At 47.3% G+C, this 21,682-nt stretch overlaps 1 protein-coding gene across 2 annotated transcripts in view; it reads right to left on the minus strand.

The window, feature by feature from the left end:
- The window catches only part of EDC4 (enhancer of mRNA decapping 4), a 928,397-nt gene that overhangs the window by 694,111 nt on the left and 212,604 nt on the right, over positions 1–21,682 (minus strand). For both annotated transcript variants that reach the window (XM_069740123.1, XM_069740124.1), the window contains exon 10: positions 10,893–10,988. In XM_069740123.1, the coding sequence (XP_069596224.1) occupies positions 10,893–10,988 (96 nt within the window). The remainder of the gene's footprint in view (positions 1–10,892; positions 10,989–21,682) is intronic.

Raw genomic sequence — 21,682 nt, forward strand, 5'->3', positions numbered from 1 at the left:
GTCCACAGTGTGATTCAGCAGCAAAAACAGGGATTTTTGTGTTACTCACCGTAAAATCCTTTTCTCCGAGTCGTTCATTGGGGGACACAGGACTGTGGGTGTATGCTACTGCCGCCAGGAGGCTGACACTAAGTAGGTATAAAAAAAAAGTTAGCTCCTCCTCCATAGTATACACCTTGCCACTGGCCCTGACAGCTCCAGTTTGGTGCACAAGCAGTAGGATATAGAGAAAACAAAACAGCATTAGAGCAAAGACAACATTTCTAGATTAATACTACAGTCTGAACAACCCCATAGACAAATAAAATGAATAGGGAGGGAGCTGTGTCCCCCAATGAACGACTCGGAGAAAAGGATTTTACGGTGAGTAACACAAAAATCCCTGTTTCTCCATCATCTCATTGGGGGACACAGGACTGTGGAATGTCCCAAAGCAGTCCCAGGGTGGGAAGAAGACTCACTGGAAGAAAACCCCTAGGCACTTACCGCCTATAGGTGTGATACCGCAGCCTGAAGAATTTTCCTTCCCAAACTTGCATCAGCAGAGGCCTGAGTGTGGATATTATAATGTTTAGAGAAAGTGTGCAGGCTGGACCAAGTGGCCGCTTTGCAAACCTGCTCTGCTGAAGCTTGGTGCCGAAGCGCCCAGGAAGCCCCTACCGCCCGAGTAGAGTGTGCCCTGATCCCAGCCGGGATGGTTGCACCCTTGATACGGTAGGCCTCCTGAATAGTGGTTCTTATCCATCTGGCTAAGGTCGATCTAGAGGCTGCGAGTCCCTTTTTATGACCCGCAGGAAGAACGAACAGAACATCCGTCTTTCGAAAAGAAGCGGTCCGAGAAACGTATCTTCTCAGAGCTCTCACCAAATCTAGAGTATGGAGAGCTTTTTCCACCCGGTGTGTAGGCGCAGGACAAAAAGAAGGCAAGACAATGTCCTCATTAATGTGGAATGAGGAGACTACTTTTGGCAGGAAAGAAGGAGCTGGTCTCAGCACTATCTTATCCTGATGAAATTGTAGAAACGGCGTCTGACAGGACAAGGCCGCTAATTCCGATACCCGCCTAATGGAAGTTATAGCTACCAGAAACAAAACCTTCCAAGAAAGGTACATTAAAGGAACGTCTTGGAAGGGTTCAAATGGAGGTTCCTGAAGAGCACTCAAGACCAAATTAAGGTCCCAAGCTTCTATCGGAGCTTTGTAAGGAGGGACTATATGAGAGACTGCCTGCAAAAAAGTTTTTACTTGCAGATTGGTAGCGATCCTGCACTGGAAAAGAACCGATAAGGCTGATATTTGCCTCCTAAGGGTACTTGGAGCGAGACCTGAGTCTAGACCAGATTGGAGAAAAGCTAGGACATTAGGAATGGAAAACCGAAGAGGAGGAAGACCCTTCTTCCTGCACCACGAGAGAAAGACTTTCCAGGTGTGGTGGTAAATGCGTGCTGAAGCTGTCTTTCGAGCATTAACCATAGTTGAGGCTACTTTCTGAGAACAACCGGCCTGGGTCAGAATCCAAGATTCAACGGCCAAGCCGTCAAACGCAGGGCCTCTAAGTTCTGGTGGAATATCGGCCCCTGCGACAGAAGATCTGGCTGCATTGGTAGCTGCCAAGGAACCCCGACGATCAGCTGAACTAGGTCTGCGTACCATGACCTCCGAGGCCAATCTGGGGCGACTAGAATTGCTGGAACTCCCTCTAACTTGATCTTCCTGATTACCTTTGGAAGCAGCGCCAGAGGGGGAAACAGATATGGAAGACGAAATTGGTTCCAAGATAGGACTAGTGCGTCTACGGCAATTGCTCCTGGATCTCGAAACCGTGCAACGAACCTGGGTACTTTGGCATTCGACCCGGTGGCCATTAGATCCACGTCCGGGATTCCCCAGCGTAGACATATCTGCCGAAAAACATCGGGGTGAAGAGACCATTCCCCGGGCGCAAGACCCTGTCGGCTCAAAGTCTGCTGCCCAGTTGTCCTTGCCCGGGATGTAAACTGCCGAGATCACAGAGTGATTGTTCTCGGCCCAGCGGAGGACTTGCCCTACCTCATGCATGGCTGATCTGCTGTGAGTGCCCCCCTGATGATTTACGTAGGCCACGGCCGTGGCATTGTCTGATTGGATCCGCACCGGGCGACCCGCCAGAAGATGGTGAAAGTGCTGCAAGGCCAGCCAAATTGCCCTTATCTCCAACATATTGATTGGAAGGGTTGATTCCCTTGGGGACCAACGACCCTGAGCCGTGTGCTGGAGAAACACTGCTCCCCAACCGAGAAGACTGGCGTCCGTAGTGACTACCAGCCAATGAACTGGAGGAAAGGCTTTCCCCTGAAGTAGGGAGGAACTCCTCATCCACCATATCAGGGATTGCCTGACCCCAGGAGACAGACGACACCTGAGGTTGAGAGACAAAGGACTCCTGTCCCAGGCTGACAGAAGTGCCTGTTGGAGTGGACGAAGATGGAATTGGGCGAATGGAACCGCTTCTATAGCTGCTACCATCCTGCCCAAGACCTTCATGCAGAACCGGATTGAATGGAAACTCGGCTGCCAAAGAATTTTTACCTCCTGCCGGAGACAAAGCACCTTGTCCTGGGGTAAAATAGTTAGCCCCCGAGAGGTATCGAAGATCATCCCTAAGAAAGAGATCTTCCGAGATGGTACTAGAGATGACTTCTTTAAATTGAACAGCCACCCTGGACGAGCTAGGGTGTCCAAAGAGATGTTGACGTTGTCCCTGCATGTCTGAAAAGTTGATCCTTTGACTAAGATCGTCTAAGTAAGGCAGAATGACTATGCCTCGAGAGTGCAGGATTGACACCACTGTTGCCATCACCCTCGTGAACACCCTGGAAGCAGTGGCGAGCCCGAAAGGTAATGCAGTGAATTGGAAGTGTCGCTCGCCTATGGAAAACCGTAGAAATTTTTGATGTGGAAGAAATATAGGAACGTGCAGATAGGCGTCTTGAATATCTATGGAAGCCAGGAATTCTCCCCTTTCCATAGCCGCAATGACCGAGCGGAGAGATTCCATACGGAAGCGACGAGTGATGAATGAATTTGTTTAGACACTTTAGGTCCAGAATGGGTCTCACGGTCCCATTCTTTTTGGGAACCGTAAACAGATTTGAATAAAACCCTTTGAACCCTTCTTCCTTTGGAACAGGGACAATTACCCCGTTGGACTGAAGAGACTCGACTGCTCTGAACAAAGCTCTTAGACGGGTTTTTGAACTGGGAAGACTGGACGGAAAAAAACGGCCTGGAGGGAGATAGGAAAACTCTATTTTGTACCCTGAAACCACCAGGTCTCTTACCCATCTGTCGTGAACAACTGACAGCCAGGACTGATGGAACAGTAGTAGGCGACCGCCTACTCTGTTGGAAGCGACGAGAGGCTGCCTCCAGTCATTTAGCCGAAGATCGAGGATATCTAGATCCCCTAGATCTTGACGGTTGATACCGCATTCTTGCCAATGGATTGGCCCTATAGGAGACCTGGTGCTCCTTGTCTTGGACAGGCCGACTTGGGGGACCTGCGCTTGGTGCCGCAGACCACCGGGAGTTACGAAAGGATTTAAATCTTGCTTGAAATTGGAGACGAAAAGGTTGCTTAACCTTTTGTTGAGGAAGGAAATTACTTTTACCTCCCGTGGTATCAGATATAAGCTGATCCAATTTTTCGCCAAAAAGACGGACACCTTGATAAGGGAGGGATGTAAGGGATTTTTTGAAGTAGAGTCCGCCCGCCAATTTCTTAGCCATAGGGCCCTTCTGATAGCAATAGCATTTGCCGCAGCCAATGCTGAACAATTTGCCGCATCCAAGGATGCATTAATCAGATAATTTCCTGCTAAAGATATCTGATTTGACATCTCTATCACCTCTACAGGAAACCCCTTATCCTGAAGAGCCTTAGTTACGGACTCTGACCAAGCTATCATAGCTTTGGCAACCCATGTGGCCGCAAAAGACGGTGCGAGGGCTGACCCTGAAGCCTCAAACAGAGACCGAGCTAGACTCTCTAGGAGCCGATCAGTCGGATCCTTAATAGACGACCCATTAGGAAGAGACAGCAACGTACTAGAGGCCAAACGGGACACGGGAGGATCCACTGAAGGGGATTCTGCCCACTTTTTACAAAGCTCTGGAGCGAAAGGATACCTTGCACCTAGGGCCTTCTGGCCTAAGAAACGTTTATCTGGTCGCTCCATGTGACGTTGGACTAAATCCTCAAACTCAGGATGTGTAGAAAACACCTTATGAGGTTGCTTGAATTTCTTAAAGGACACCTTATGACCAGAAGGTAAGGTGGCCACATCCTCTACTCCCAAAGTCTGGTTAACGGCCTCAATGAGACTGTCAACAGATTCCTGATAACCAGGAGCTTCTAAATCAAAAGACCCCTCTGAGTCATAGTCCGAACCGTGCTCACTCAATTCCGCAGGAGAGGGAGATCGAGAGACAGGATTCAAAGATGCTGATGCACCTGACGGACCGGGAGACGCTGTGTGGGATCGTTTCCCCTGTGTCTGCCTAGAGGGAGTACGGCCCCTGCAGGCCGGAGGATCCTGAAAATCGGAGGATCTTTCCAAAACAGGCGGATGAATGTCCCTGACAGGGGCTTGAAGGGACTCAACTGCCTTTGTTAGAGACGCCATAGACTGCGTTAATGATATGACCCACTCAGGGGGAGACACTGCCGACCCAGGTACAGGCACACCCGGCAGGATAGCCGGCGGGGTAGCAGACAGGGTAGCAGACGGGGGTTCCTGCACGCGCTCGGAATCACAAGCCTCACAGAGATGGTTACTTTGCGCATGCGGAAAAGCAGACCGACAGGTAATGCATGAGGAATACAGAACTGAGTGAGTCTTAGAGTTTCTAGACATGATGACTCTAAAGCCGCTATGCTCCGTATCTCCTTATGAGCTACTAGGTCTAGAACAAATACTGTTGTCAGGCTGAGGGAAGTAGCACTCACCCCAGTCCTGTGTCCCCGTATGCTCTCAAACACTGAACCATGTCTCCTGTGCAAACCACACATATAAACTAAATTACAGGGCGGATGCCTAAAAAAGTGGGAGGAGTTACCGCGCATGGACCCGGTTTAGGCCGAAGCAGGGAACTAGATTTTACTTCTTCCCCTGCTCTCCCGGGAAAGCTGGGTGCTCGAAACCGGAAGTAAACCGCCGCCGATGGAGGCGGGACTTCCCCCAGACTACAAGACCCATAATGCCACAGGCCGTACAGAAAACCGGAAGCCGCCAAAAAAGGGGCGGGACTTCCGCCCATGCTCAGACTACAAGATCCATAATGCCTCAGGCTGCCTAGAGAACAGGAAACCGACGAAAAAAAGGGGCGGGACTTCCGCCCATGCCCCTGCTGAAGTTTGCTTGTGGGGAATAACGCTGGAACCCAGCACAGCGCCGGATAATAGTCGCCACCTGTGCAGTACCAGCAGAACGCGCGATGAAGCAGGAGCCCCCCCTGTGCAGCCCTCTGACAGCGCATGAGGTTAGACCAAAAAATCCACATATCAATATATATATATACATATATAAATATTAAAAGACGGTGCAGGCACCCTAACGCCTTACACCCTTCAGAAGGCGAGGAGAGGGACCGTCTGCCTCCTTTAAACACCGTAGCCATGCATTGGTGATGAAGTGGAGGCTGCACGGACAAGGAATGAATGCCTGTACAACCTAGGGTTCCGTTACCTCAGGGTGGTCAGGTTCTTAGTCCGGCAAAAAAATCCCACGTCGCGGGAGAGGATACGTGGAGGCGACACTCCACGTGCTCGCCCGTTGTTGGTTTGGGGAGATCGGACCCCTTCAAAAGGGTTTGTCACCCCTGTCTTATCTTCAGAGACAAAAAAAAAAAAAAGCATCTGGGAGAACCCAGAGATGTGCCTCCTACGGACACTAAGCATAAACTGGAGCTGTCAGGGCCAGTGGCAAGGTGTATACTATGGAGGAGGAGCTAACTTTTTTTTTATACCTACTTAGTGTCAGCCTCCTGGCGGCAGTAGCATACACCCACAGTCCTGTGTCCCCCAATGAGACGATGGAGAAAAGGCAAACAGTTATAGGATGAATTAAAAGAAACAGAGTCTAGATTACATAAAGTACCGTATATACTCGAGTATAAGCTGAGATTTTCAGCCCAATTTTTTGGACTTTAAGTGCCCCTCTCGGCTTATACTCGAGTCATACCCAGGGGTTGGCAGGGGAGGGGGAGTGGGGGCTGTCTAATAATACTCACCTGCTCCTGGTGCGGTCCCTGCACATCTGTTCCCCAGCGCCCCAGCTTCTTCCTGTACTGAGCGGTCACATGGTACCGCTCATTACAGTAATGAATATGCGGCTCCACCTCCCATAGAGGTGGAGCCGCATATTCATTACTGTAATGAGCAGCAACGGTGACCGCTCAGTACAGGAAGAAGCTGCCAGCGCCGGGGAACAGACGTGCAGGGGCCGCACCAGGAACAGGTGAGTATATCGGGGAGGGGAGTGCGGCACGATATTCACCTGCTCCTCGTTCCGGCACCGCTCTGTCTTCAGCTGTGACGCTCAGGTCAGAGGGCGCAGTGACGTGATAAGTGCGCACCTTCTACCTCTGTCAGTGCAGGAAACGCTGAGGATGGAGCGGTGCCGGAATGAGGAGCAGGTGAATATTGAAAGTGCAGGGGGCCTGAGCGACGGAGAGGTGGGTATGTGATTTAATTTATTTTTTTATCGCAGCAACAGCAAATGGGGCAAGTGTCTGTATGGAGCATCTAACGTTTGTGCAGCACTGTATGGGGCCACAATGTTTGTGCAGCACTATATGGGGCCACAATGTTTGTGCAGCACTGTACGGGTTCATAACGTTTGTGCAGCACTATATGGGGCAAGTGTCTCTATGGGGCCATAACGTTTGTGCAGCACTATATGGGGCCAGTGTCTGTATGGGGCAAGTGTCTGTATGGGGCAAGTGTCTGTATGGTGCCATGATCAACGTTTGTGCAGCACAATATGGGGCAAATATCTTTATGGAGTATCTTATGGGGCCATAATCAACATTTGGGCAGGATTATATGGGGCATATTTTAATATGGAGCATCTTAAACTTTATGGAGCATTATATGGGGCTCTTAATTCAATATGGATATTCAAAAACACTTAACCTACTGTTGTCACAATTAATTTTACTTTTATTGGTATCTATTTTTACTTTTGACATTTACTGGTAGCTGCTGCATTTCCCACCCTAGGCTTATACTATTGTCAATAAGTTTTCCCAGTTTTTTGTGGCAAAAATACAGGGGTCGGCTTATACTCGAGTATATACGGTAATTATCCCCTCTACTCCTCCTTGGTCAGGACACATATGGAATACTGTGCCCAGTTCTGGGCATTTTAAAAAAGATATAGAAAAACTGGAGCAAGTTCAGAGAAAAGCTACCAGGATGGCAAGTGGACTGCAATTAATGTCCTACGTGGAACGGTTAAAGGATCTGGGAATGTTTAGCTTGCAAAAAAGAAGGGTAAGAGCAGACTTAATAGCTGTCTACAAATATCTGAATGGCTATCACATGGCTTGTTCTCATTTGCATATCTATTATATAATTGTCTAAGGGTCACTTCCGTCTTTCTGTCTGTCACAGATATTCATTGGTTGCGGACTCTGTCTGTCATGGAAATCCAAGTCGCTGATTGGTCGCGGCAAAACAGCCACGACCAATCAGCGACGGGCACAGTCCGGAAGAAAATGGCCGCTCCTTACTCCAGCAGTCAGTGCCCGGCGCCTGCATACTCCCCTCCAGTCACCGCTCACATAGGGTTAATGCCGACGGTAACGGACCGCGTTATGCCGCGGGTAACGCACTCCGTAACCGTAACTATTAACCCTGTGTGTCCCCAACTTTTTACTATTGATGCTGCCTATGCGGCATCAATAGTAAAAAAAAAATGTAATGTTAAAAATAATAAAAAAACAAAAAAACTGCTATTCTCACCCTCTGTAGTCCACCGAGCCGCTCGCGCCGGCCGCCATCTTCCGTTCCCAGTGATGCATTGCGAAATTACCCAGAAGACTTAGCGGTCTCACAAGACCACTAAGTCATCTGGGTAATTTCGCAATGCATCCTGGGAACGGAAGATGGCGACAGCCGCGCCTATCGCCGAAGATTCGGTGGATCCTGGGGGTAAGTATATAACTATTTTTTATTTTTTTTTATTTTTTTTTAACAGGGATATGGTGCCCACACTGCTGTATACTACGTGGGCTGTGTTAGATACTGCGTGGCTGCTATATACTACGTAGGCTGTGTTATGTAATGCGTGGGCTGTGCTATATATTATGTGGCCACCGTTATATACTACGTGGCTGCTATATACTGCATGAGCTGTGATGTATAATACGTGGCCAGTACTGCGTGGCCTGTGTTATATACTATGTCGCCTGTGTTATATACTGCATTGCTGCTATATACTGCATGGGCTGTGTTATATAGTACGTGGCTGTGTTATACACTGCGTGACCACTGTTATATAATGCGTGGCCTGTATTAACGCATCGGGTATTCTACAATATGTATGTATATAGCAGCCACATAGTATTTGTCTGCTATATACTACATGGCTCCTATATACTACGTGGCCTGTGCTATATAATATGTGGCTGCTATATACATAAATACATATTCAAGAATACCTGATGCGTTAGAATCGGGCCACCATCTAGTGGAAACACGAGAAGCAATAAAATGAAACTGAAATTGAGAACATATAGTTTTGATATTAGAAAAATATGTTGACAGTGAGGGTGATCAATGAGTGGAACAGACTGCCACAAGAGGTAGTGAGCTCTCCTTCAGTAGAAGTCTTCAAACAGAGGCTGGACAGGCAACTGTCTGAGATGGTTTAGTGAATACTGCATTGGGCAAGGGGTTGGACAAGATGACCCAAGAGGGCCCTTCCAACTCTATCATTTTATGATTCTATACCCACTCCACATGCTCCAATCTTAACTATTAGTTTTACATGACCTGCGATCCCGAAGACGCAGAAAAGAACAGCTGTAAAACATACTTCGAAAAGAGGAAATATCCTTAATTAATAATTGTTTTCTAGTGATGAGCGAGTATATTCGTTGCTTGGGTTTTCCCTAGCACGCGCAGGTGATCTCCGAGTATTTGTTAGTGTTCATCGCCTCAGCGGAATGATTTACAGCTACTAGCCTGCTTGATTACATGTGGGGATTCCCTAGCAACCAGGCAACCACCACATGAACTCAGCCTGGCTAATAGCTGTAAATCATTCAGCTGAGGCGATGAAAACTTAATCTCCGAATACTAACAAATACTCGGAGATCACCCAAGTGTGCTCGTCAAAACCCGAGCAACGAGTATATTCGCTCATCACTATTGTTTTCTCTTTCAGGGAGGATACAAACCAACAAAGTTATGGAACCGCTCTAAGCTGTCAACCTTTACATAATAAAACTGGAAAGTAACTTTTTAGCATCCTACTCTATCAACCTTTGCATACTTCAGTTACAATGATGACATCTTAATAATGTGGACAGACACTGAAACAACTACTAAAGCTTAATGAAAAATGTAAAGAGTAATTTTTTTCCATAAATTAATAGTAAAAAACAAACATTGTAATTAACTTATAAGAGAAATCAGTCAAGCCAGTTATGTGCATTTGCTGCAAACAGAGGCAACTAATGGGAGAAAACTTCAAATATATTACTATGTCAAGAAAACATCTTCTGACACACAAGTTATGCATTACCAAGTGCAGGTGTGCAATATATTCTGATGCCTCATTTGTGTTCGGTACTTGGGTGGTGGTTGTGGTTGTTTGTTAGCAAGTTAATAATGCATCTCTCGAACACAGTTTAAAGGGAAGGTACCGCGTTTGTAGGTCATTAATAAATCACTGTAATGTAGCATAACATGCTGCTATAAGCAAGTTTGAAATGCATGTGAAACAGATTTCATGTGTTATATGAGTTTAAAGAATGCACTGGTGGCTGACATCTTGGTTTTGCAGCAGTAGCAGGGCTCTATCAGTGTCAGATTACGGCACCCCATGGACATAGGAGATAATAGACCGGCGCTGACCCTATCTATAACATTGCAGCAGCATTAGCAGTGAGCTGGGCACGCCTCTGTGGGCTGCACAACTCAATGCTGTAGGTGTGACTAGCTGCCATTTTATTATAGCTCTGTGCTCTCTATCGCAGGACAGAAGAAGCCCTCACTGCTCCTCTGTACTCCAAGCAGGCACGTCCTCTGCTCCTCACAGGCTGCCCTGTGTGCTTCTCCTGCTGTGTCTCTGCCTCCCCCTCACACACAGTCCCTGTGATCTCCGGTAAGCTGCACTCACAGCCTGCAGAGAGGGAGGTGACACCTGGAGAGAGAGCAGGAATGGCAAGAATGTTATTCACAAAAAATGCTGCTGAGCCCACTGTGTTCTGCTCCTCTGTAAACAAGCTGTGCCTCTGATGCAGTAACTGCTGGTGATAGCAGGTCACAGGGCAGTCACACACAAAATGGTGCTGCCCTGTGATGCTGCTCTTCATTCTGCCCCAGGGATATTAGACCACCCAAAAGGGGAGGGAAATGGTGATGTCAGCAGTTACTGCCCCAATTTTGCTGCTGGTAAATCTTACTATAGCTGCTTGAGGTCTAAAATGGAAAATGCTCCCCCTAGTGGTAAATATGTATATTTGTAGAAAAATATATAATATTTTTCATATAGAAATGTTTGCAAACAGTGCAAACATTGCATTAATACATTTTAATTACTATTTTAAGCTTAATTTAACAAAAAAACAAAATACAAGAAAACTGGTGGCACCTTCCCTTTAAGATTTAAAACAGCTCTCACCAAATTGTCTGCAGACAGGTCCAAGAAACTGTGCACCACATTTTTATTTGTCTGTTCTGGTCAGCACCTGTGATGAGAAACCTCCAGAAAGGAACGCTGTGGAAGAACAAAACATAATATAAAAATATTTTATATGCATACATATACACACACACACAGTGGAGGATTCAAATGAATGTGTGTGTTCCTTTAGTAGGCATACCAACATTATATATATTCCACTACTCATTTTTTGGGGGGGACTGGGACTTTTCTCCCAGGGATTTAATCAAGTGGTGCATTCTGACAAGATCTAATCATATAAAGCCCTCCGTACCCCAAGGCAGTGTCCCCCAACTGCGGTCCTCAAGAGCCACCAACAGGTCATGTTTTCAGGATTTCCTTAGTATTGCCCAGGTGATAATTGCATCACCTTCACATGCAATAATTCCATCACCTGTGAAATACTAAGGAAATCCTGAAAACATGACCTGTTGGTGGCTCTTGAGGACTGGGGTTGGGGAACACTGCCCTAAAGCATCCCAATAGCATCCCAGGGCGCCGATCGCATCACTACCAATAACCCAAAACATCCATTATCAGTTTCACACCCAAGTAGGGTGAAGGGGAAATTTTTGTGAACAGCAATGCTGACCCCTTTTGATTTACCAATCGGATTTAAATTATGATACCAGGTTGTGTAATACCGCTTCTTCATTTCTGGGAAGTGATTACTTTTAAAATGGGTCTCCAGTAAGAAAAGAATTTACACTCCCATTTTATGCATCCCGTAAAGAATTTGAGAATGTTTTTGCAGGACATTAAACCCTCTAATATTTAGAGAAGTTTCCTTAATTGATGCCATGTCTGATATTACCAATTTCAGCTTAGTCTAGGTGGATGGACAAGGAAGAAAGGACAGAGATAGAGAAATAATATGTAGAGAATAAAGATAGAAGAGGTTGAAATAAGCGTATATAGAAATTAGGCCAAATCCTCGATCCTAAACAGAGGATGTAAAGAACGCAAAAGGAAACTCTGCGGTAGAAGAGTCCTTCCCAAGTAAACTTGCATAATACAAGTCGCCCTAATTGGGGAGTGTCTTTAAAGGCAACATTGAATAACTCCCAGGATCTTGACCAGGACAAAATAAAGATTGTAAGAAACATACGGTATAAAAACGCTAACAAAAACAAGAACCCTATGTTCCAACTATCATGAGGATCATGCCCACTTAACCCCTTAACGACCGCCAATACACCTTTTAACGGCGGCAGTTAAGGGTACTTAAACCACAGCGCCGTTAGTTAGCTGTGAAAAAAAGTGTACAGCGCCCAACAGAGTCGGATTTTCTCTGGGGTCTCTGTTGCCAGAAGTAACAGACCCCAGAGAACATCATTCGGGTCGGTTTTTTACAGACCCCCGGTAATTAACCGTTTACCGGCGGTCGCAAAAAAAAAACAAACACGATTTTCCCATTTAATTTCTCTGTCCTCCGATGTGATCACATCAGAGGACAGAGAAATGTGGTCCCCGATCACCCCCGTCTCCCCTCATGCTTCTTGTGTCTCCCGATGAGCGCCGCCATCTTTTTGGGGGGCAGTGAAAATCTCAAAGAACATGATCGGGGTCGTTTTTTACCAACCCCTGTTTTGCAATCGCTGGTAATTAGCCATTTACTGGCGACCGCAAAAAAACGCTGTGTCATTCTCTGTTCTCTGATGTGATCGCACATCAGAGGACAGAAATAAGGGAATCAGAGACCCTGTTATACTTACCGGTGTCCCTGGGTCCTCCTGCTTCCTCTCCTGGCCGCTGGCATCTTCCTCCGGGAAGAAAATGGCGGGTGCATGCGCAGTGCGCCAACCGTGATATAGATTCTTCCTCTTCTTTTATTTTGGTCACCGTAAGAGGCTATCACAGTGATCAAAATATAAAAAATAATAAATAACCCCCCTTTTATCAACTCCATAGTTAGGAAAAAACAAAATTAAAATGTATATATTTCTATTTTTCAATTAAGGTTAGGGTTGGTGCTAAAGTTAGGGTTAGGGCTAAATAACCATGACACTGCTGAAAACGTCATCTTGTCTCCCAAAAAACGAGCCGCCATACAGCGTCATCAGCGAAAAAATATAAAAGTTAGGGTATGTTTCAACGTTCAGGAAACGCTGCGTGTTTGACGTTGCATTGTGTCTCAGCGTCAAACACGCAGCGTCCAGATGTTACAGCATAGTGGAGGGGATTTTATGTAATCCCGTCTTCACTAAGCGTGGTTACACACATCCGGCGGCCCTGCGATTCCAGACATGCGGCGCGTCTTTTTAGATTGCGGCATGTCCGTTTACCTTGCGGCGACGCTGCGTCGCTGCAACATAAAACACAGGGCCCTATGTGTGGGGTGCGATGATTCCGGATGTGTGCAATGAACACATCTGGCATCATCGAGTCTGCAAAGGGGGCGGAGCTTTGGGGGAGCGAGTTTTCCGCTCCGTCCATAGCGCCGGCCATCCTGAACATGGACACGTTCCCTTATAGTCCTCAGAAAAAAGCGATGCAAAAATAATTTTTATATAAAAGTTTTTATCGTATCAAAGCGCCAAAAAATATAAAAATTATATAAATGAGGTATCGCTGTAATCGTACTAACCCGAAGAATAAAATGGCTTTATCAATTTTACCAAACGTGGAACGGTATAAACGCCCAGAATGCAGCAGACAGGGACACATTCCTGTCCAACCACTATACCGATGCCTTCCAAGTCATTGTATTGGTTGCTCATTTGCTATAGAATACATTAAACATTTTTCACTCACAGAGCTATACATAGTTATGCACCACCCTACATCTCATCCCTCATCTATTCCACCTTACCCATGCCCTCTGTTCCGCTAATGTCCCAAGACTAACATCCTCAATCAAAACTTCCCACTTCTGTCTCCAAGACGTCTTGCCTGCTGTATCAATTTTCTGGAATTCACTACACCAAACAATTCGATTAATTCTCAGTATGCATAGTTTGCCCTAAAAACGCATTTCTTTACACTGGCATATCACCTACCCTCACTTGCCTAAGGTACCGTCACACTGAGCAACTTTAGAATGATAACGATAGCGATCCGTGACGTTGCAGCGTCCTGGATAGCGATATCATTGTGTTTGACACGCAGCAGCGATCAGGATCCTGCTGTGACATCGCTGGTCGGAGCTGAAAGTCTGGAACTTTATTTAGTCGCTGGATCACCTGCGGACATCGCTGAATCAGCGTGTGTGACGCCGATCCAGCAATGTGTTCACTTGCAACCAAGGTAAACATCGGGTTACTAAGCGCAGGGCCGCGCTTAGTAACCCGATATTTAACCTGGTTACCATTGTAAATGTAAAAAAAAAAACAAAAAAAAAAACAGGGATTTTTGTGTTACTCACCGTAAAATCCTTTTCTCCGAGTCGTTCATTGGGGGACACAGGACTGTGGGTGTATGCTACTGCCGCCAGGAGGCTGACACTAAGTAGACATAAAAAAAAAAGTTAGCTCCTCCTCTATAGTATACACCTTGACACTGGCCCTGACAGCTCCAGTTTGGTGCACAAGCAGTAGGATATAGAGAAAACAAAACAGCATTAGAGCAAAGACAAAATGTCTAGAATAACACTACAGTCTGAACAACCCCATAGATAAATAAGATGAAATAGGGAGGTAGCGGTGTCCCCCAATGAACGACTCGGAGAAAAGGATTTTACGGTGAGTAACACAAAAATCCCTGTTTCTCCATCGTCTCATTGGGGGACACAGGACTGTGGGATGTCCCAAAGCAGTCCCAGGGTGGGGAGAAAAACTCACTGGAATAAAGCCCTAGGCACTTACCGCCTATAGGTGCGATACCGCAGCCTGCAGAATTCTCCTTCCCAAACCTGCATCAGCAGAGGCCTGAGTGTGGATATTGTAATGTTTAGAGAAGGTGTGCAGACTGGACCAAGTTGCCGCCTTGCAAACCTGCTCTGCTGAAGCTTGGTGCCGAAGTGCCCAGGAAGCCCCTACCGCCCGAGTAGAGTGTGCCCTGATCCCAGCCGGGATGGCTGCACCCTTGATACGGTAGGCCTCCTGAATAGTGGCTCGAATCCATCTGGCTAAGGTCGACCTAGAAGCTGCGAGTCCCTTTCTATGACCCACAGGAAGGACGAACAGAACATCCGTCTTTCGAAAAGAAGCGGTCCGAGAAACGTATCTTCTCAAAGCTCTCACCAAATCCAAAGTATGGAGAGCTTTTTCCACCCGGTGTGTTGGCGCAGGGCAAAAAGAAGGCAAGACAATGTCCTCATTGATGTGGAATGAGGAAACTACTTTTGGCAGAAAGGAAGGTGCTGGTCTCAGTACCACCTTATCCTGATGGAATTGTAGAAACGGTGCCTGACAGGACAAGGCCGCCAATTCCGATATCCGCCTAATGGAACTTATAGCTACCAGAAACAAAACCTTCCAAGAAAGGTACGTTAAAGAGACATCTTGGAGGGGCTCAAATGGAGCTTCCTGAAGAGCACTCAAGACCAAGTTAAGGTCCCAAGCTTCTAGCAGAGCTCTGTAAGGAGGGACTATGTGAGAGACTCCCTGCAAAAAAGTTTTTACTTGCAGATTGGTAGCGATCCTGCGCTGGAAAAGAACCGATAAGGCTGATATTTGCCTTTTAAGGGTACTTGGTGTGAGACCTGAGTCTAGACCAGATTGGAGAAAAGCTAGAACATTAGGAATGGAGAACCGAAGAGGAGGAAGACCCTTCTTTCTGCACCACGAGAGAAAGACTTTCCAGGTGTGGTGGTAAATGCGCGCTGAAACTGTCTTTCGAGCATTAATCATAGTGGAAGCTACCTTTTGAGAAAAACCGGCCTGGGTCAGAATCCAAGATTCAACGGCCAAGCCGTCAAACGCAGGGCCTCTAAATTCTGGTGGAATATTGGCCCCTGCGACAGAAGATCTGGCTGTATTGGTAGCTGCCAAGGAACCCCGGCAACCAGCTGAACTAGGTCTGCGTACCATGACCTCCGAGGCCAATCTTGGGTGACTAGATTTGCTGGAACTCCCTCTGACTTGATCTTCCTGATTACCTTTGGGAGCAGCGCCAGAGGGGGAAACAGATATGGAAGACGAAATTGGTTCCAGGATAGGACTAGAGCGTCTACGGCAATTGCTCTTGGATCTCGATACCGAGCGACGAACCTGGGTACCTTGGCATTCAACCCGGAGGCCATTAGATCCACGTCCGGGGTTCCCCAGCGTAGGCATATCTGCCGAAAAACGTCGGGATGAAGAGACCATTCCCCGGACGCAAGACACTGACGACTCAAAAAGTCCACTGCCCAGTTCTCCTTGCCCGGAATGTGAACTGCCGAGATCACGGAGTGATTGTTCTCGGCCCATCGGAGGACTTGCCCTACCTCGCGCATGGCTGACCTGCTGCGAGAGCCCCCCTGATGATTTACGGAGGCCACAGCCGTGGCATTGTCCGATTGGATCCGGACCGGGCGACCCGCCAGAAGATGGTGAAAGTGCTGCAGAGCCAGCCAAATTGCTCTTATCTCCAACAGATTGATTGGAAGAGTTGATTCCCTTGGGGACCAACAACCCTGTGCCGTGTGTTGGTGAAACACTGCTCCCCAACCGAGAAGACTGGCGTCTGTAGTGACTACCAGCCAATGAACTGGAGGAAAGGCTTTCCCCTGCAGCAAAGAGGAACTCCTTATCCACCATATCAGGTACTGCCTGACCCTTGGAGACAGACAACACCTGAGATTGAGAGAAAAGGGACTCCTGTCCCAGGCTGACAGGAGTGCCTGTTGGAGTGGACGAAGATGGAATTGGGCGAATCGAACTGCTTCTATAGCCACCACCATCCTTCCCAAGACCTTCATGCAGAACCGGATTGAGTGGAAACTCGGCTGCCGAAGGATTTTTACTTCCTGCCGGAGACAGAGTACCTTGTCCTGGGGTAGAATAGTTAGACCCCAAGAGGTGTCGAAGATCATCCCTAAAAAAGAAATCTTTCGAGATGGAACTAGAGATGACTTCTTTAAGTTGACCAGCCACCCTAGGCGGGCTAGAGTGTCCAAAGTGATGTCGACGTTGTCCTTGCATGCCTGAAAAGTTGACCCTTTGACCAAGAGATCGTCTAAGTATGGCAGAATGACTATGCCCCGAGAGTGCAGGATGGACACCACTGTTGCCATCACCTTCGTGAACACCCTGGGAGCAGTGGCGAGTCCGAAAGGCAATGCTGTGAATTGGAAGTGTCGTTCGCCTATGGAAAACCGTAGAAATCTTTGATGTGGAAGAAATATAGGGACGTGCAGATAGGCATCTTGAATATCTATGGAAGCTAGGAATTCTCCCCTTTCCATAGCCGCAATGACCGAGCGGAGAGACTCCATATGGAAGTGACGAGTGCTGACGAATTTGTTCAAACACTTTAGGTCCAGAATGGGTCTTACAGTCCCATCTTTCTTGGGAACCGTAAACAGATTGGAATAGAATCCTTGGAACCTTTCTTCTTTTTGAACAGGGACAATTACCCCGTTGGACTGAAGAGACTCGACTGCTCTGAACAAAGCTCTTAGACGGGATTTTGAACTGGGAAGACTGGACGGAAAAAAACGGCCTGGAGGGAGATAGGAAAACTCTATTTTGTACCCTGAAACCAACAGTTCTCTTACCCATCTGTCGTGAACGACTGACAGCCAGGACTGATGGAACAGTAGTAGGCACCCGCCTACTCTGTTGGAAACGACATGAGGTCTGCCTCCAGTCATTTAGCCGAAGACCAAAGATATCTAGATCCCCTAGATCTTGACGGTTGATACCGCATTCTTGCCAATGGATTGGCCCTATATGAGACCTGGTGCTCCCTGTCTTGGTTAGACCGACTTGGAGGACCTGCGCTTGGCGCTGCAGACCACCGGGAGTTACGAAAGGATTTAAATCTTGCTTGAAATTGGCGACGAAAAGGTTGCTTAACCTTTTGTTGTGGAAGGAAATTACTCTTTCCTCCAGTGGTATCATAAGCTATAAGCTGATCTAATTTTGCGCCAAATAGTCGGCCACCTTGATAAGAGTGGGATGTAAGGGACTTTTTTGAGGTAGAGTCTGCCCGCCAATTTCGTAGCCGTAGAGCCCTTCTGATAGCAATAGCATTTGCAGCTGCCAATGCTGAACAATTTGCCGCATCCAAGGATGCATTAATCAGATAATTTCCAGCTAAAGATATCTGATTTGACATCTCTATCACTTCTATAGGAAACTCCATATCCTGAAGAGTTTTAGTTACTGACTCTGACCAAGCTATCATAGCTTTGGCAACCCATGTTGCCGCAAAAGATGGCGCGAGGGCTGAACCTGAAGCCTCAAACACAGACCGAGCTAGACTCTCTATGAGCCGATCAGTCGGATCCTTAATAGCCGATGCATTAGGAAGAGACAGCAGCGTGTTGGAGGCCAAACGGGACACGGGAGGATCCACTGTAGGGGATTCTGCCCATTTTTTACAAAGCTCTGGTGCGAAAGGATACTTCGCACCTAGAGCCTTCTGGCCTGAGGAACGTTTATCCGGACACTCCATGTGACTTTGAACTAAATCCTCAAACTCAGGATGAGTAGAAAACACCTTATGAGGTTGTTTGAACTTTTTAAAAGACACCTTATGACCTGAAGGCAAGGTGGCTACATCCTCTACTCCCAAAGACTGGTTAACGGCCTCAATGAGACTGTGAACTGATTCCTGATAATCAGGAGCTTCTAAATCAAAAGACCCTTCTGAGTCATAGTCCGAACCATGTTCACTCGCTCCCACAGGTGAGGGAGACCGAGAGACGGAATTCAAAGAAGCTGATGCACCCGACGGACCGGGAGACGCTGTGTGGGTTCTTTTCCCCCGCGTCTGCCTAGAGGGAGCATGGCCCCTGCAGGCCGGAGGATCCTGAGAATCGGAGGATCTTTCCGAAATAGGCGGATGAATGTCCCTGACAGGGGCTTGAAAAGACTCAACCGCCTTTGTTAGTGACGCCATAGATTGCGTTAAGGATATGACCCACTCAGGGGGTGATACCGCAGCCTCAGGTACAGGTACACCTGGCAGGGTAGCAGGCGGGGTAGCAGGCGGGGGCTCCTGAGCACGTTCGGAATCACAAGCTTCACAGAGATGGTTAATTTGCGCATGCGGAAAAGAAACCCGACAGGTAATGCATGAGGTATACAGGACTGTGTGCATCTTAGACCTTCTAGACATGATGACTATTGCTGCTGCTGCTATGAACTGTAACCTTATGAGATACTAGGTCTAGAGCAAAAAAACTGCTCTCAGGCTTGAGGGAAGTAGCACTTACCCCAGTCCTGTGTCCCCGAAGTCCTGAACACAACACCGAACCATGCTCTGTGTAGAAAAAAACCTCCTTTATGTAGAGGATTACAGGACGGATGTGCCCGAAGCAAAAAAGGGGGAGGAGTTACCGGCATATGGTCCGTGGATAGGCCGCAGCAGGGGACTTGATTTTCTCCCCATTCCTGCGCTCTCCCAGAAAAGCTGGGTGCGCGCCACCGGAAGTAAAAGCCGCCGAAGGAGGCGGGACTTCCGCCCATGTTTCTGCAGAAAACTACAGAGACCATAATGCAACAGGCCGCCGGAAAAAGCCGAAAAGGTGCGGGACTTCCGCCCATGTCTCTGCAGAAAACTACAGAGACCATAATGCAACGGGCCACCGGAAAAAGCCGAAAGGGGCGGGACTTCCGCCCATGTCTTTGCTATGGAGGAATATCCAGAAAGCAGCACCGCGCTGGGTGCAGTATGACGTTTTCCGCGCAATGAAGCAGGAGCGCTCTCCCCCCGCAGCCTCTTGCCAACACACAAGGTTAGAAAAGAGGCATATAAGAATTCATATGTAAATCCATATATATAAATATATATATGGAAAGACTGTGCAGGCACCCTAACTCCTTGCACCCTTCAGAAGGTGAGGAGAGGGACCGCCTCCTTAAAGCACCACAGTCAAACAGCATTGGTGATGAAGTGGAGGCTGCAAGGACAAAGAGTCCATGCCTGTACAACCTAGGGTTTCGTTACCTCAGGTTGGTCAGGTTATAAATCCGGCAAACAAGATCCTACGTTGCGGGAGAGGATACGTGGAGGCGACACTCACACGTGCTCGCCCGTTGTTGGTTTGGGGAGATCGGACCCCTTCAAAAAGGTCCGTCGCCCCTGTCTTATCTTCAGAGAAAAATGCATCCGGGGAAACCCAGAGATGTGCCTCCTACGGACACTAAGCATAAACTGGAGCTGTCAGGGCCAGTGTCAAGGTGTATACTATGGAGGAGGAGCTAACTTTTTTTTATGTCTACTTAGTGTCAGCCTCCTGGCGGCAGTAGCATACACCCAGTGTCCTGTGTCCCCCAATAAAACGATGGAGAAAAACACTACATACTTACATTCCGGTGTCTGTCGCGTCCACCGGCGTCAGCTTCCCTGCACTGTGTCAGCGCCGGCAGGCCGTAAAGCAGAGCACAGCGGTGACGTCACCGCTCTGCTTTACGGCCGGCGCTTACATAGTGCAGGGAAGCGAACGCCGGGGGACGCGACAGACACCGGAATGTAAGTATGTAGTGTTTTTTTTTTTTTTTTTTTTTACATTTACAATGGTAACCAGGGTAAACATCAGGTTACTAAGCGGCCCTGCGCTTAGTAACCTGATGTTTACCCTGGTTACCCGGGGACTTCGGCATCGTTAGTCGCTGGAGAGCTGTCTGTGTGACAGCTCTCCAGCGACCACACAGCGACGCTGCAGCGATAGGCATCATTGTCTATATCGCTGCAGCGTCGCTTAATGTGACGGTACCTTAACCATTTCCGCTTTACCTGTGCAAAATTTTCCTCTGAATCCAGTCCCTTGCATCATCTGTTTACACATCCTCAATGCACTTAATAGCACTCTATCTGTATTTGTACAGGTACTAAGTGGTGACCGGTTCATACAGAGTTAGTGATAATTAAGGAAGGTCATCGATGTGATACTTTGTCAGGCATCTTCTTTTTTTTTTTTTTTTTGTTTGCTTGTTTTGTTTTTTTTTACTCCAGTTCACACTGCGGATAATTTCAAGTGAAAATGTGGCCACAGACTTATTTGTCGCCCATATTTCTTATTCTACGTGTGAATGGGGTTTTAAGCACCTCATTCACTTGTACTGTAAATTGTTGTGGATTCTTAAATTGGTAACATACAGTAAAAAAATTAATAGTTCATGTTGCCATTTTCTTGGACACTTCAGGCCAGACAAAGCTTTTACACCAGAAATCTCGAGTCAAAAGCTTTGAAAAGTCACAATTTTGGTGCAACATGAGACGGAGCTAAAATTTAGCAAAATGGAATTTTATTCAATTTTTGCCCACCTCCAAGAAAGTAAAAGGGGCAGGGGAAGGACAGAAGCGTGGCAACCGTTGATCATCAAATTTGTGATGATTGGCTGTATGCACAAATATTACTACATGCACGAGTCATCAAGACTTTATGATGAAGAGTGCTGTAGTCAGACGTTATTTATGAAGAGGACTGCACCTTTCACATGAATCTGTAGCAGTAGACGAGTGATGTGCACCTCTGAGTGCGCCTCACCACAAATGCTACTCCAGTAACAACTTGAGAAAGGATTGTGGCACAGCGAACAAAGATCATCATGAATTTTGTAAGCAGCAGTTGCTATGCCCCTGTTCCACCGCAGCTGACCTCACTTTGTCACATCTGGGCAAAAATGGTGTTAGAATAGCAAAACTCACAAAAA

Source organism: Ranitomeya imitator, chromosome 9 (assembly GCF_032444005.1).
Source record: "Ranitomeya imitator isolate aRanImi1 chromosome 9, aRanImi1.pri, whole genome shotgun sequence".
Classification (NCBI taxonomy): Eukaryota; Metazoa; Chordata; class Amphibia; order Anura; family Dendrobatidae; genus Ranitomeya; species Ranitomeya imitator.